Source organism: Corvus moneduloides, chromosome 8, assembly GCF_009650955.1.
Source record: "Corvus moneduloides isolate bCorMon1 chromosome 8, bCorMon1.pri, whole genome shotgun sequence".
Lineage (NCBI taxonomy): Eukaryota > Metazoa > Chordata > Aves > Passeriformes > Corvidae > Corvus > Corvus moneduloides.
In genome coordinates this window covers 18,192,345-18,209,617 of record NC_045483.1, presented here as the reverse complement: position 1 = coordinate 18,209,617, position 17,273 = coordinate 18,192,345, and the positions used below count along the sequence as shown (strand labels likewise).

The 17,273-nt window shown below is 42.4% G+C and overlaps 1 protein-coding gene across 4 annotated transcripts in view; it reads right to left on the bottom strand.

Moving 5' to 3' along the window:
- Positions 1 to 17,070, bottom strand: part of ARHGAP22 (Rho GTPase activating protein 22) — a 135,177-nt gene extending 118,107 nt beyond the window's left edge. The window contains exons 1-2 of one of the 4 annotated variants that reach the window (XM_032116209.1): positions 16,781 to 17,070; positions 1,203 to 1,402 (exon numbers count right to left, since the gene is read on the bottom strand). In XM_032116209.1, the coding sequence (XP_031972100.1) occupies positions 1,203 to 1,402; positions 16,781 to 16,814 (234 nt within the window). In that variant the 5' untranslated portion in view covers positions 16,815 to 17,070. Of the gene's footprint in view, positions 1 to 1,202; positions 1,403 to 5,094; positions 5,126 to 16,780 lie in introns of those variants that run through there. The other 3 variants (XM_032116211.1, XM_032116212.1, XM_032116210.1) reach the window with 3 other exon arrangements.
- Positions 17,071 to 17,273: the final 203 nt, after the last annotated feature.

Sequence of the window (17,273 nt, the reverse complement as noted above, 5' to 3'; positions counted from 1 at the left end):
GCGCCCAAACAGGGCCAGGGTTAAAGAAATCCTTTACAACATGATTACCTGAGGCAGTTTATTCCTCATCATGTTCACTGACACAGTTCAGAAGTGCCCAGCTCTCCACATGCATTGCATATGAAGATAAGGTGCTTGGCTTGAAAGTGCAAAATCCAGCTGCTACTGGCAGCATCCTGAGTAATCAGGTTACATCATCAAGTCGAAATCTCTCTAGCCTTTACACAGCAGACTATCTGTAATTATAGACCAAAGCCCTGATCAGGAGAGTGCAAGATATAAGATGCAGTCAACATCCTCATTCATCTACCATATTCATGTCAGGCCCACAGGGGAATATTAATTTCCATTCTCACTCTACAATGAAATTTATGTGTGACAGTCAAGCAGGCAGCTGCATCAAGCAGTTTAATAATTGTCCATAATGAGTCTGTGGATGGTGATGATATTACACAGGCTGACTGTCACTCTGTAATGCCTGTACTGACTCATCAGGAGCCAGCAGTACAGGGACACTGTCTGGCTCATTCAATTATGTTCCCTCTGTTCAATAACTCTGGTTAAAGGCCTGACAGTCAAACAATGACTAGTGAATTATGACGCATAATCTACTGCAGCAACTAGGGAAGACCTTAGCACAAATGCTGCAATAGAATTTTACAGCCATTTGAAAAACATGAATAAGAAATTCTTCATCTCCTCTGTAAGCTTTAGCCCATAGCACAACAGCCACCCCGTCTCCCCCCACACTAAAACACATTACAGCCCATTCTCAGCATGTAACAAAACCTATGCACTCCACACACACACAAGCCAGCCCTGAGCTGGTTCACCTCATGGCTAACAATGGATTAACTGGGAGATAACAAGTCCCAGCTGAGCAAGCAAGGTTAATCACTCCTGCCTCAGTAATCTGTAACTCCATAGCTCTTCCTGTCAAACTCCAGTCTCATAGATGACCATATTAAGATTTGGAGGTCAGCATGCCCTAGTGGGTAAATAAACACCTTCTAACCTTTTCTCAAGCTCTATGACTTGTCTGGTAGTAGAGAAGCCTCCCTGTGACATCTCTTGCCTTTGAACCTCCTTAAGTGTGTATGGTTTTGGTGAGGATAGAAAACAACTGAAATGAGCTGTCAATCAAAGCATGACTGTGATCACAGAAGTCACAACCATTAAGTCCTACAGTTCTCTAGTCACACCTGAGGTTTAGTTTCCTCTTCATCCTTATAATAGGAGAGCTGATCCCCACGCAGCACAAACCACCGCTGCTGCCAGTTCTTCATAATGCTCCTTTGTTTCTTTAGCCAGCCACACTTCAGCACACGTTCTTGAGGATTTGGAGAAGATGGTCTGGAGGGAGGCCCAATCTGTTCACCCATCACGAGACTCCTTGACCGGGCTGAAAAGAGAATTACAGAGTAAGTGAAACAAAGAAATAACAGTAAGAACACTCAGAGAGGCTAAAGAACTGTTCCACATTTTCTTCTCAGATATGGACAGACCATTACATGTTCCCTCTTTGAACAGGTACTTGTTTTTCAGGGTGTACTTTCAAGTTCATGACAGCAAACACAAGACAAACATCACCTTTTTGGTACTGCTCACTCCAGGGTGTGTAAAGAGACACAATACCACCACTAAGGCTTCACTGCTCACACTACCTTTCTTTGTGGCAAATCATTACTGCCTTCCACCTCTACATGGGAATAGTGATACTGCTCTCTCCTAATGGGATATTTGCCCAATGAGGATGTACAAATGTGTAGTGAGGGGGCACAAAGAGAAGGAGAGTATAAAAAATACTCTCCCTTCACACACTATCAGTCTGGGGTGATTAACCAGTGAAACCAGCTGTCACAGGAGAGAGAGGGGAAAAAAAATTAAAAACTGGGGAAGATTCAAAAAGAGAATTGTCAATCAAAGGAGTGACTGTGATCTACACAAAAGGCATAGAGATAACATAGCTATCCAGAATTATTAAAGTCATCTCACTCTTCAGGGCATTCTGGCATTAGAGCAGAAAAACAAAATTAAAAAATTAAATTAAAAAATAAAAGGACAAAATAGAGGAAAGAACCAACACGTAAATCTGAGGAAGAGTTTCAGAAACAGACAAGTGAGGAAAAGTTTATGCAATAGAAGAAAAGTCTATCAGCCTTTCTATCCTCCTCTTTTGCAGTAAGAGTACTAAAGCTGGGGCATTTAGAACTAGTCTGGAGTAGCACACAATGATTATATATTGCAGGCAGTAAGCCAGTTCTCTGGAATAGATAGGTTAGGTGACCTCATAGGTCTTTTTCACATCTACTTCCTCTGGATTTATGAAGTATCTTATAATAACAGATATTATTTAATATTTCATGCCATTTTTCCTTCATTAGAGCTAACACAACCCTGCTCCATCCCATTTTCTGCATTCAGCTAACTTAAAGCACAATTTATAACTGCCCACTTGGAACAAGGCATGAGTTTACAGGCAAATACCAGTAAATCTGCATCACTGATGTCTCACATTAACACTGAACTGCTGCAGCTAAAAACCACGGAAGCTTCTTATTCAGGTATCCCTGACACACTACAGCTAATTCAAACTATCACAAGAAAGGGCAACCCTCTGCCTCTCAGAGTACCATCTAGTTTTGTCTCTTTCGGGTTCAGGCAACTAAGACATGGCCTTGATGTTACCACCTGGTTTCTGCTCCTGGTGCCTCAGCACACAGTGATGAAACTGCCAGCATACACCAAAGAAAAAAATAATGTGGATGTTGTGGTGTCTGGGGAATTTAAAAAAAATAAATTAAAAAAAAAAAAATCACAATTGCAACATTAAACTTGATCCTATTTCTTCACTTCCATGAAGCAAACTGCAAAATAAGGAGAGGCAGATAAGGGACTTTGGTCAGATCTTTAGAGAGCCTCCTCAGTGTAATCCAGTGAAGGAAATTACATTGGTGTCTGTGATAAAATCTGCTTTGACCTTCCTCATGACCTGGCAGTCAGGTCATCATGTTCTGCTTTATAAAGAACTATAAACCAGCACATCTACACAGTAAACGTTTTCTTCAGCAGAGGGCAGATCTGAATGGCATCACATCCTCCCATTATCAAGAAGTCTCCGTGACACAATCTCCACTTGTATAGTTTCATATCCTTTCTCCTCCCACTCTGGCTTAAGGATCCGCTCACCTCTCCTGTAACCATCCAGAAGGCACTCAAGTCTGACCCTAACAAATTCCGGTTTTATAGACAAAAGATGGCATCACTTTTTTAGTCCTAAATTGCAGACTCAGTGCAAGCCCTAGCAGGCAGGATATAATTTTTTTTTTACATTTCTCTAAACTGCTAAGGTAAATCCTGCTACTCTCAACAGAGCTGTGAATAACAGGTTTTATCTTGTGGCTCAGTCAAGAGAAATTAGGTTTCAAATTATAACTGTTTCATGCAGTAAGAAATTAAGTTTTTATTTTGTTTTTAGTTTCACTTAAAAATTTATTTAAAAGTTGAAATGTTGTAAGAAGTGCTGCTGCAGCATCGCAGCTTTTTCAGAATTACTCTTCCCTTAATTTATGCCTAAAATACATTGCTGAATTCAATGTGAGCTAATATATAGCATTAGTCCTACATTAGTAAAGTTTACCAGCAACTTTTGGATTCCCCTAAGTAACCCAATACTCCTTCATTCTGATTATTTCTGCACACTAGAAAAATAGTAAAAAAAAAAAAAAAAAATCACTTAAAATCAGGCCTTGATGTATCCAGGCATATTCTCTAAGCTCACTCACTGTGGTCTGAGCTCTCTCAGACAGGTATTTTCATTCCCATAAATATATCAAGAACCACCTTCCCCCATGCAGCCAAGATCCTCAGGCTTTAATTCGGCCCTTCTGGCAGCACAGCAACCTCTGGCAGATGGTTACAGAGGTACCAGAACACCTGGCCCCTCCCCATCAGGATGTGGAGGACCCCATCTCACGCACAGGCTGTAACAAAACTCACTGGTCATGTTTAAATCTCTATTGCAGAGGTCCATAGGAACTGAGTCAAATGAAACTTCTCTGCCTCATCCCAGGCCACACTTTACAATTATTATCAAACTGTAATCTGGTTTAGACTGTCCAGATTCCATTCCACATTCATGTTACAAACTGTGTCATTACAAAAATAAATATCCCAAACATTTGTTTTTATCAAAGGCACTATAATGGTTCTTAGGCAACATCTTGGCTATTAAAGTAACCAATTAGGTGCTTACTGAAAGATGGATTTTGGTAATGTTAGACTATCTCCACACTGAAGTACCTTAGCACTCTCCAACTTAAGCATGAAAATGCCATCAGCCCCCAGTTTTCCTGACTTGCATGTAGTATATACACCCTCTGCTACTTTACCTCTCCCTCTAAGAAATTCATTTTATTTAACTGGAAACCTACCATCTATATTGACACAGACCTCACAAAAGACATCAAACATCTTGCTTTGAAATAACCCCAAATATGTTACCTTGTATGTTCCCTCACTCCTGCTTTGGTACTACTTGTACAGCTCACCTAGTAATTATTTATTTTAGCCAAGACTTAAAGCTTTCACAATCAGTCTCTGGAGAATGCAGATCTTTTTCTTATTTTATTTTATGCAGCACCACATCTCAGTCAATTGCTACGATTGTTAATTCTTCATGCTGTCTTAGCTTTCCATTTCCTTAGTTTCTGGTCGTGACTGTAATAGTTAATTTCATTAGGGAGATACTTAGCAACTTCATCTGCAAGTCAACAACATGGATCAGATAGAAATTTTTAGAAAGAGGAATTATTTATGGCTATTAACAGCATTGATGCTTATATTGCATGCTTTACAGAATACAATAATTGCATAGAGGCCAGAAGAAAACTTTTACAGATGAGCACAGCCTGCCTTTAAAGCAGCAGCTATCTCAGACTACTGAGATCAAAATATCTACTTCTATAATCTGATGCAGTACATCAAGACCTTGATTCTTAATGGTAGAAATATATTATTTGTGCTCATCTATTTAACAGAATTATGGAATCAGCAGAACATAAGGAAGAAAACAAATCAATAAATCAGACTCACAACTCAGCAAATACATTACATGCTCTGGAGTTCTGATCCAGTAATGCTTTTTCAATAACGCCACACAGGTTGGTTTCGCTCTTCACATTGTCATTAGTTGATTATTGATTTAGCCATATGCATAAGTTCTAAACAGAAATCAGTGTAGAAAGGATTCAAACTCTCCACGGATAAAGGTTTGGGATTCATTTGCACAGCACGGCAGTAGTACTGAAATGCCAACCACATACCCACACCACGCCCACTCCAGGTTAATTGTAGCACGGCAAGGTAACAACAGACCAGGCAAACACATAGGTGGCACTAACGAGTCGAGCCATTTTGGGATGGTAAATCATTGTGTAAGGCAAGAATCAGAATTACAGACCTTGAAAATACTCCTGTGACTGGAAGTGACACTGGCATATGGAAGTTCTCATATCGAGATGAATATGAGAGGAGGAATACAAGCAAAGGCAGTGAAGCAATGCTTAACACTCAGTGTGCAAATGCCTGAGACTACACTAAACAAACTCCCCTCCAAAACACCACACTTGATTGTCATGCCTCTAATGGTAAAATCCAAGATTATCCTAAGGAGTGGGTGGGTCAAGTTGGATGGAGCCACACTTCCATTCCTTACAGAGGCAGCGATCCCTATCCAGAGGGCCATACACCACTACAAGAGTTCCTCTACAACTTAGACCTGCCTCCAAGCAATATCCACATTCCTGCTTTCTCATCACATCTATTTTCTACCCTGAATATGCACATAACAGAGACAACATCTGCCCTTCCCTATCCATACCATCCCCCCTTCCTGAGTTCAATCCTGCCTGGCAACATTATACAATCTCTTCTGCTCTCCCTCTCCCAGCTCTGAACACCACTAGAGATTTGAGCACTCAGTAAGTACTTGCTTAAACCAGACATGGAAATCAATCAACTCAATGCAATTCAACATCAATTAAAGTTGTAATCTTTTGAAATTTCATAGGCAGTTAGCTAAAATCAATATAGTCATTATAATTGATTCTGGCCAACAAACTGTCCTACAATAAAGGCACTTTGCTCTGGTGTTCCTTCAGTCTGATGACACAGTGACACTACATATTATTTCTAATATAGTCTGTTTAAAGCACTAGCCACAAAGGGAAGTGGTTTCCCATACTATAAAAAATATTCTCACTTGGTTTACTCAATTCAAATTTGGCCTTATAAAAAGGATTCACTGGAAACATGAGTAATATGCCTGAATTTCCTTTCACTGAATTGTAGGCAATAAAATACTTGGTTTAGATTTTTCTGTATCCATCTCACAACCATATCTATGTTTGAATTTGATTGCTAAGATACCAGAGTCAGTAAGCACAAACAAAACCAAGATACTTCCTCAGCACAATCTGAGAATTAAGCATCTTGAAACACAATAAGCAAAGAAATTAGTCAGAATATTTAATATTTCTAAGGAACTGGCAAGGGCTTTTAGTTCCCTCAAGACAGAGTAGCAATCTCTACAGAAACAAAAAGGTGCTACACAGTCATGTACCTGCTCCCATTTTGTGATCAGGATGACAATTGCCACATTCAGAAACACTACCATAAGAGCCAGCTTGTGCTCCATCACTTCTACTCAATAAAGCTGCACCTGTCTGCTCAGAACATTTTATAGAGCAAAGTGATGTGCTGTGTTCTATTTCGTTCCCTTGATCTGGTTCTCTTTCAGCCAAAATAAAAACAGGAAAGGAAAAAATAAAAGGGTCTGGAAACCTGTTTCTGTTTGTTTTTTTTTTTTTTTCAAAAAAAACCCCTATGCAGGCATTACACTGGAAGCAGTTCTGTAACATTACAGTCCAACCAAAGGAAAAGCAGGGAGACAGCTTTATATATGTTTGTCTACTAACTTGTATTTTCTGCAGTGGTTGGAAAACCAGACTGAAAGTACCAAACCAGATTAAAAAAAAAAAAAAAAAAACTTAAAGTCTGAAGGATTGGTGGATCTGTTTGTATAAATATTTACTTGTTATTAAATTCCTGCAAGAAAAACTGCATTCCCAAAAACCAGTTCATAAATGTAAAATCCAACATAAACTAGTACAATATACTATACTATAAACCACTGTAATTTCACTCTCAGACTAGGGATGACTGCTGTTAGAAATTGGCTATATTCACAGTCTGAAATACCTTTCAGCCCTTAACTGAACAGCAGAAACTTTGGTTATACATTATTTACCTGTAGGTAAGCACATTCTGTTTAAAAACAATCACCAAACCCAAATAACCCTGCCCCCCAACCACATAGATAGCCTTTTGAGCAAAAAAATACCAAAGGGGGGGGGAGGGGGGAGGGGGTGAAGAAAGGTCTGAATAGAAAGGAGATTACCAAAAAACATATTTCGGCTATGGCTAAAGAATCTGAGCCAGCATGAAGGACTCTGACAAGAAAAGATGAATGCCCACAAAGGAGCCCAAATGGCTTGGGAAACTAGACTTGTCCATGAAGGAACACCCTATCTCCAGAACACAGTTCCATCTCCTCTCAAAGTCCAAAAGCTGAGGGTTCTGCTTTTAAGATGTGTGCTATTTTGTAAAGGTTGTTCTCGCATGTCTTGCACTGCCAGATCAGTCAGTGCTTTTTCACTGGCAAACTCCATGTGCACCAAGGAGTTCTGAAGAATAACACTGGACTGTATAAATGCTTCATATCAGCACTTTTTAAGGGTGAACATGCTGACAGTACCTGGCAGAAAGGGAGGCAGGATTTCCTGCCAGTAAGCAGGTTAGGCACACCCAAACAACACTTGGAATACACATAACTGGATCTGCTTCTGAAAGCTGTGTAGCCCCACCGTGCCGTAAGCTCAGGCACAGCAACACACATTACAAGTTGCCTATAGCCTTTTTAGGGTCATCACAGCTGACTCAGGTTTTCCATCTATCTTCAACAAGATCACAGTATTTCCTTTGTAGAATATGTAGAAAAACAATGCCTCTGTTCCACTGGCACAGCATTTATGGAACACAGTCAGAAACGAGGCAAAGACACTCTAGTTTGAGGGAAGTTGCTCGCTCCCTGGCTAGAATGAAGAAATTAATCTTGGACTTCTTTGTGGTGTTCAACAGCCATGACTTTTCACCACCTTACAAATGGCATAGCCAGCTCTGTATAAAGCACACTGTAAATCAGAAAAATAATTTTATACTCCAGTGACCTGGGTGATGTGACCATAAAAGCCACTTTACTGAGCAGAGTTACTTTCAAAAGTATGCAGGTCGTTTATCGAAACATGGCATCAGGGGGATAAGACTGAAGAAAGAAAAAAAAAAATCAGCTTCAATCTTAGTCCTCTTTTCAAGTAACACAAAGTTCAAGGCTTCCATGAGATATACTAACCAATGACCTGGCAATGCCTTGTCTTTATTACATCAGAGAACACACATACAGTAGCACAAACAGATAAACATTAATGCAGAACCTTTCCACAAGTCAAGGAAAACCCAAGTATATTTGATAATCAATGCAATCCACCCCACACAATACAAAACATAAAGACAGTGGAATAATTTAATCATTTTCTCCTGAAGAACAACTGACATTCATCTTCAAATTATTGTTACAAATTGATGGCATGCTGGACTTCAGGAAAAGCTAAGTATTTTGGCAATACACTGCTATCCATAAAGGGGCATTGGTTTGCTGGTTGACATTTCACACTGGAGACCTTTCAGCTATTGTACAAAGCAGTCCCGAACTTAATTTGCTGTCACTATCAGCAAGAAGGCCAGCAGGTCTCAACTCCACAGAACAGTTATTTAAAGAGTTTAACCTTGTATTTGCAAAATAATTTGAATTTCTGTTTCAGGTTGTAGGAATAGGTAGTAATTTTGACAACTGTCAATGAACAAACCTTAAATACTGCAGGTAACCTGCCACCAGCTGTTCTCAAAAGCACCCTGCAAATACACAAAGCCATGCCAGTCTTTTCAAACCACCAGCATTAGATCATGGATAAGTGCCAGGATGGAAAGATGATGGCTTGACTTCTTCTGCTACAACAGACTGACGTACCAATTTACTATCTAGTAAAGTGAAATAGCCCATGTCCTTTGTTACTGCAAAACCAGAGTTACAGACCATATTGACAGTGTAAGAACAAGTACAGAAACTGCTCCCAGCAAAAGACCGTATTTTCCAGTCCCTTTATCTGCACCATCCTCTGAGATCTTCCATCTGGATCCACTGCAGACTATTCAGAGGACAGATCAGCACTTAGGTCGTCTCTAATTGATGTGTTGCTTTAAAGCACATGCACTTGTTGCATACTGCGGACTACAAAGCTATCTAGCAAACCCAAGCACCAGCTCTCCACTCCCACTGAACTCTGGCACAACCTCTTGCAAGCTGTACATCTTCTCCATCTGGTTGGTTAGAACTGCATACCTGACAAGCACTGCTGAAGGCATCTCTGTTGCATCTCTTGTAGTCCCATGGACAACCACACTAAGCTACAGCTTACCACTGCCAGAAGAAAAAAGTCTTATTCCTTTCCTTCTACTTCCACTCAGCTCTTTCTATCTGCCAATACACTCAGCCTTACATTCCCACACTACACTAACAAGGTGAGACCTTTTTATAAGAGAAGTTGCTCACTGTAATGGTAGAAAGTTCTCAGATTTTTTTCTTGCTGCTATTTTAGTGAGTCAAATCAGGTCACAGAAGGAAGGCTGAATGAATACTTGTACTCCCTCTGCAATCAGCAGCAGCCCCTTGCAGTCCTTTCTATGGCTATGACTATTACTTTTTAATAATCCTTCCAGCCACAGTAGATTAAGGAGCTAACAAAAAAATGCTGACCACAGTAACACTCAGTTTGGAGCTGGGACTGTGGCCTGAGTTTGTACATCATCAAATACTGTGGAATCCTGATCAAGATTGTAGCTCTACAGCACTACAGATGCAGCATAAACATAGGTCCACTGCTGCCTAACAACTCGGGCTCCTCAGAAGCACTCCAGTCACCCACATGCTTTTGCTAAATACTGTCTGTGCCATGCCAAACATGGGACATATTCTTCAGACACTGCAGTGTCTGCTAGCATCAATGATTCCTAAAATTGATGTTATGAGCACCAAACATTTGTCCACCCTGCTCCATGAGATATCACTTCTCAAAATTATTCTGGACTGAAAAAATAATCTAGAGTAGAGAAAACTCTCTCAAGGCCTTTTGCCAGCAACTGGCTATAAAATGAAGTGATACCACAACCCAGCCGCTGTCAGCAATAAACACCTCTGAATTCAGCCGTAACATTGTATTTCTCTTCTTTCAGTCATCCAAAGATCAGGAGGGTATTCATGCCTACCCTGCTTTTTAGGGCATAACACTGAACCAAGAGCCCATTTTGCCTATTTCAATACTGTTGTACCTATTTTCAATGTGTGAACAAATTCTGCTTCCTTATGTATGCAACAGCTGACTGACTTGCTGCACTGCCAGGGTTGATCTAGGGGACAAAAGCAGAAGAAATATAGGAATTCTTACTCCTACATTAATTCATACTCTGAATCTAAGTACTCAGATATTTGACTCATCATTATTTGTGACATCACTGGTTAATAAAACAAAGGTGGCTCATCCTAAACTGGAAGTCTGCAAAGGAGTAAGTATTAACCCTGGGCCTACAGTTCTTCCAAAGAGATCATAAAGAACCCAAACCCTTTCCATGCAACAGAATCAGTTCTCACCTTAGAAACAACATATGCAGCTTGTCATTTATTTCCTATACCACAGGTTGGTTTTTCTAATACCAGTGCACAGGATGACAATCTTAGTGAAGCATAACATTTCTGAACACCTGCTTTTAAGGGGAAGGATATTACAAGCAACTTTTTTCAACCACAGCAAAAACGTAGTATCTCCTCTATTTAACTCTTCATAAAGACTAATTTACAGCTCATTGGGCACAAAGGATGCACAGAAAAGCTCGGTGGAAGGAATACATATTAGAAAGACTGTCAGTAGGAGCCTCCCTCTCCCATATTAGTTTTAAATACCTAAATACATGCAGGCCTGGACAGAGTCTAGGCACAGATCCTTTCCTCTTCCATCTCAGCAGATGGCACATGCTGCAGCCTCAGGAAGGAGTTTCCCACCAGTGAACCTTTATCATTGCATCAACTACCCCTGCCCATACTGCAGAGAGCTGAAGAAAACAAATTAAGTTGTTTATGCTGCTGTGCTTGCCTAAAATTTACCATAAATGTAAAGGGAAGGCCAGCAAGGAAAGAAAGTCATTCTGGCAGTAATCTTACAATTAAGAGCAATTTATACAGGTAGTAAAAGTAGCAGGTGACTGTTCTCTCAGGAGAGAGGTGCTAACATTTGTAGTGCTTCCACTGTGCTATTTATGCACTAATTTCCAGTTTCACCCTGTACTCACTCAGTGATGTTCTACGAGTAATTAGAGAGCCTATGGCTTCGTGATTTTTTAATATTTAATTCCCTCCCCACAAGTGGTCTCCCCAGCCATCCAGCTGCCCTCAGAGCTGAATTACTGCTCTTTCTCAAGGCCCCTTTCCCTCCCCAGGAGGTGAAGCTATGGCTCGTTATTTTGAATTCAGATTGCCTGTGCTTAATAAGCTGGTGCCTGCCTGCAAACTTTTCAGGGCTTTTTCTAAGGAGAATGACTGCCTGCCTGTGCCTCCAGGCAGGGACAGAAAGCTGCTATTGCCAATAGCAGCAATTACTCCAGCACACACCATGTATCCAATTCGAGAGCAGTATCTCTACAGAAATGAGAGGATTACACCTTTGAACAACTCATGTCCTTCTTCATGGGACATGCCACAAAGTAAGAGCGAGAACGCAAACCCGTCTCTTGAAGAATCCCACAAATATCACTTCCTTGACCCTGTCTCTATATGCAAATAGCCACTAAATCAGGACAAGAGAGACCAAAAAAAAAAAAAAAAAAGCCCAGAGCTTATAATGCAGCTCCTTGCCACACACCCCTGCACCAGAACAGCACAATGCTAGGAGCCTAACCCTGTACTGAGGAACACAAGTAACTCCATGCTTCATTCACCTCCCTAGGGCTGCACATAGTGAGAAGGGACCCTCATAGTTTACTTGTCCCCTACGCTTCACCCTTTAGTCTGCTCCTATTTCTTCATGCTACCTTCAGGGAAGTTAGTCCAGCAATGCACCAGGTCCAGCCCAATGCCTCCGTCCACAGCCCCTGTACCCCTGCCTTAGGATTTAGACTTAGCAGCTTCATCTTAAGTTCCTCCACAGCAAAATAACAAAACACAGGGCTATGCTGCAGGCAGCCCTACTGCCACCACCTCTTGCTCCTCCCCCCCACGGTCTCAGAGATGCCTTCCTCTACCAAATTGAGCTATAAACCAAATTACCAACACCTCATCCTTGCCTTTTACCCACATACCTCCCAGAGAAGAGCTCCTGAACTTGCCTCTCCTGCCTTAAAGGATCACTTATTTAAGGATATGGGGTAGTGAACCGCCCCCTCACAGGTGGGCTCCTCGTTAATGGTGCCTCTGCTCTGCCAGCTGCACGAGTCACTCTGATTGCTCCCACCCCAGGGCCTCGTGTGCTCCCAGCAATGTTGGTGGGCTCTGAGGGCTGAAGGAAGTGTTTGGAGGAGTTCACAGCTTCAGGGCTGTTTACCTTGGTTCCAGGAGTAAGAAACTGGGTGTTACCATTTGCCTGGTAGGCTGGAGGTGCCAAGGCGCTGGCCTCCCAAGTGCTCTGGGATAGCTGTGTACAGCACCAGCCCCTCAAACCAGAGCTGAGCGTGGGGCTGTGGAGGCACCGGTGCTGCCCTGTGCAGAGCTGAGGCTGCAGGTGCTAAGGTGGCTTTTGGTGAGAGGCACTAGACACAGGAGAGCTCCTCTTTTCCATCTTTCACTGGCTGGTGAAGGGATGGTTCTTCACACAGCATGAGGGAAATAACCCAGTTCTACGACAGGCATGTGAAGGATACCAGTACATTTGCAGCAGCCTAACTAACCAAAATGTTTCCCATCACTTTTCCCAGGCTCTAAGTTTTAATTAAAACAGACAAACAAAAGTTTAATTGTTATGACTGTAAGGAAAACTTTCAACATACTGTAACATATGTAAGAGCATGTCACAAACAGAAATAATAGGTCAGAGTGTCACCCAAAAGTACAAGGTCCTACTAAGGAGACAAGGATTATCCTTGGTGCCTCTACAACTGAGACCGACAGTGCTGAAGACAGGAATACTGTAAATTATATATCATGGCAGCAGGCTAACTCTCTTTCTATAGAGGGCAATCACATCACTCATTAAAATACAAATGCATAAGCCTGTAGTCACTCCAGCTTCCATTTTCTAGCACATTTAAATGCAACTGGGCAGGTGTAACCATTTTGGGACTTTTCAAGCCAAGGAGCAAATGCTTTGTTTCATTTTTTAATCTCTTAAAAACAAGGAAACAAAAATGCTTGGGACTGAAGAATGTAGTCTGAAAACTGCCTTCACTCCAATCCATATGGAAAGTTCTCTTGCTTCCACTCTGCGAGGATATATTTTTATGCCCCATCACATAAAAAGAATATGAAAATAGATGTTTTCCATTGCAGTCACTCATTTTGGGATCCTGGACTCGGCCAATTGCTGTGCATGAACCCCTATAGATGAAAAAATAATGCAAAATCCATTCAGACCCAGCCAGAATGAATGATTTCCCAGAAGGCCCATTTGTGCACATTAAGATTTTCAGTCTGTGAGATTTTGCACCTTCCTAGATCTTATGAAAAGAACATGTACCTCTGAATGCTGATTTCTGAGTCATAGATGTGAGGTTGCTGGCGGAACGGCAAGGACTGCCTTATACTTAATAGTTACTTTTAATAAAGCAAATTATCTTTGTTCTCTACTGTCCTTTTCACAGACATTAGGAACTATACCCTGGATCTCAGGCTCAAGTCTAGACACCGCATTTTCAAAAGCTTGAATGCCTTTAAACCCAGGAGCTTTCTTAAGGACAGTCTACAACTCAACCAAAAATGACAGCATCACAATTCAATGTTTAAAGGTACATTCTCAGCAGAGAACTGGAAATAAAAGAGAAGTTGCTGAAGAATTCCTATTTGCACAAATGCTGGGAGCCTGAAGCAAAGAGCCAACTAGCCACACACACATAGGGGTTTGAACCTCAAGAACTCTACAAATACATGGACATCCCTAGATTCAGCCACATTGCTGCCTTCTGTCACACTGAAGTAAAATTACAGGCTGTACCCTGAGTATCCTTCCTTGTCCCTTCTCTTCAATCCGTCTGCTCAGAGAAGTCACATTGCCTCCCTTACACAACGAAGTCTTCAATGGCAGAATTAACAGTCACTGCTCTGAAAAGTCAGCCAAACTCATGCAGCAGCTTGCAGCAGATCAATGGCCCTTGTTGATGTTCACTGCAAGCAGAACATTCTCACAGCCTTCTGAATAATGTTTGTCCACTGTTTATCACCTGAATCTTCACTGCAATCCCAGCTGAGACTCCAGGGAGCATGAACTACCACTTCCCATTCACCTCAATCTTGCAAGGTGGGACACTTACCTTCAAGAAGCATTCAGCATCTTCAGAATGGCCTGTTTACAGTTCCTGTGAACAAGAGCTATAGAAGAACCTTGCAGGATTAAGTCCTACTTGGTAGGCTTTGATAGAGGTTACCAGTGCTTTGCCACAGCATTGCAAAAGTAGGAAAATTCCCGGAGTTTCCAAACCCAGCATCCCAGCTCTTTTCATGAGTTTTAAATTCATCCAGAAATAAACTTAGCACTGCACAGTTAATGAACCAAACAGAACAAACCCAGAGAGAATGACATGTACTGCTACAAATAGAATCACAAAGGTACACTATAGTTTGTCCCCTAAGTATCAATAGCCCCTAGGAATCTAGCATGTCTGTGGATACTAAAAAGCTAGGAGCAGAGGAATTTTCCAGCTGCTACAGCATCCTGTGAAGTTTTTCTTTCTCATGCAAGCTAAGTGAGAAACAATTTTAGGTTTTTGTAAACCAAGGCTTTATCTTGCACTTGCAAACTTGTTTTCCAAGTTGTTATGGTACACTGAAGAAAATATTTTGAATGGGTGTTGTAAAGCCTCCACCAATCATTCTAGAAGGTGGTTGATCAAGGGACCAATAGTGTCATGCCACCCTTGTGAACAAAGCTATATAAGCTGATTTATATAACTAAATATAGCCATTTTGGCCACTTATCCTGAAACTGGACTCGTGTAGTTTTTCGCTGTTCTTGGTACAACAGTGACACATGTCTGTCCCATAACCAGACTTCAATATATATTAGTGCACAAATTAGTCTCTTCCAGGTGGTTTGAAGAAAGCAGAAGAATGGCAGGCATGACACAGCCTTCCGGTACAACCTTAGCAGCATCATCTAGCTTGTCTCATCAGAGCTATAGTAGCTGCCAGGAATGCTGGATAACATATATGAAAAGATTCCCTTAGAAGGGGGATGGCAAAGAGGCAGCATCTACAAAAGGCTTGCTGAACTTCTACAACATTGTGTAACTAAAAAATAAGTACTTATGACTTTACTGTGGGTGTGGCAGTAAATATCTGATCCTGACACCTCCACATGGCAGGAAGCTTCTTCCTTCCAAGATGCTAACAGCTACTTAATGGGCTGATGGCATTTTAAGGACTTTTAATCACGTAATATGGCTTCAATATACAATGCAGTGACATTTGGCTGAAAGTACCTGTCTCAGAATCACAGTAGCTAGAAGCAGTGACACTTTTCCTATTTTAAAAAATGCTGGCATGGCTGAAGAAAACCCTAATCTTTACATACTCTTCTGTGTTTGCTTTAGGTCCTAAATTACATTAATCTAATCTGTTTCCAATATGCAGGAAGATATCCCTCTGACACTGTCATTAGTTTGTGAGTGGCAATGATAATTTACAAATGCCATGTCAAATGAGGAACTGGTGCTGCCCCTGAAGATCACAGAATACATCCCCTGCCAGAACATCTCTTCCAGGTGACCTGACATCGAGACAACGGCTGTGCCCAGCCCCAGCTCACTGCTTTACAAACATGGCACACTATACCTCGCAGCTCCGAATGACTGCTCAAAGCAGCTGTTGCAAACCCAGGGCAGGTTTTTCTTCCTTCCTTCCTTTTGTCTTGCCCACAGCTCACAGAAATAGTATCTCCACCTCCTGCTTCCAGCCCTGCAAGGATAATGTGCTACAGCAAACTGCTTCTCCAAGATGCTGCAGGTAAACCAGGCACACCTGTCTCCAGCCGTTATAATGAATTCAGCGTTAGAAACACAGCATTAGCAACCAGTAGAGGGGTGAAAAGACTACGTCGAGTCCCAGGACAGAGTACATTTTTTTTTTTTTTTTTAATTTATCCCTGCTGCTCATTCCAGACATTGCAGACCACGTTGGTGAACATCAGCACAGGTCTCCTCCTCCTTCTGCTTCCTTCTGCTTCCTTCTCCCCGAACAGTCACTCCGCTGCCCTCCCCAGGGCTGGCTTCAGCCAGCGGGGCAGCAGCCACTGCAGCCGGGGTGGGGGACACTCCGCGGGCAGCGGTACAGGCTGTCCGCCGCCGCGAAGTTTCCCCGCGCCAGCAATGGTCTCCGTCCCCACCCCGCGAGGGGCACGGGTCGCACACTCACCTCTCCTGGCCTGCCTGATCTTGGGGCTCAGCATGCTCCCGGCTGGGCGCTGCCCGCAGCCTCAGCGCCCGGCTCCGGCCGCCGCCCCGCTCATCGCCGCCACCGCCGCTCGCCGCTCCAGCCCTGGCTCGGGGGCGACGCTTCACGCGGGGCTGAATAAGCCCTAATACATTATTTATCCGGCCTCGAATTAATTCCCATCCAAACTAGGCATTAAGTGTCTCGGTAATTACTGCCGATAGATCACCAGCGCGCAGACACGAGGGCTGGCCCTGGCTCCTGCCGCTAATTGGCCACGCGGCCGTGTGATCAATGTGCCGCTTTCAGGGAGCAGCGCTCAGCCCCGCTCCAGAGCTGCGGCTTCCTCCGGTGCCGTGCGCTCAACAGATGCTTTGACTCGACAAGGATCAGATCAGGAGCTGAGCCTGATTCAGCGGGATTTCCTCTGCGCTGGAAGAAATACCAAGAGCGGTGGTCCTGAGGGCAGCGGCGT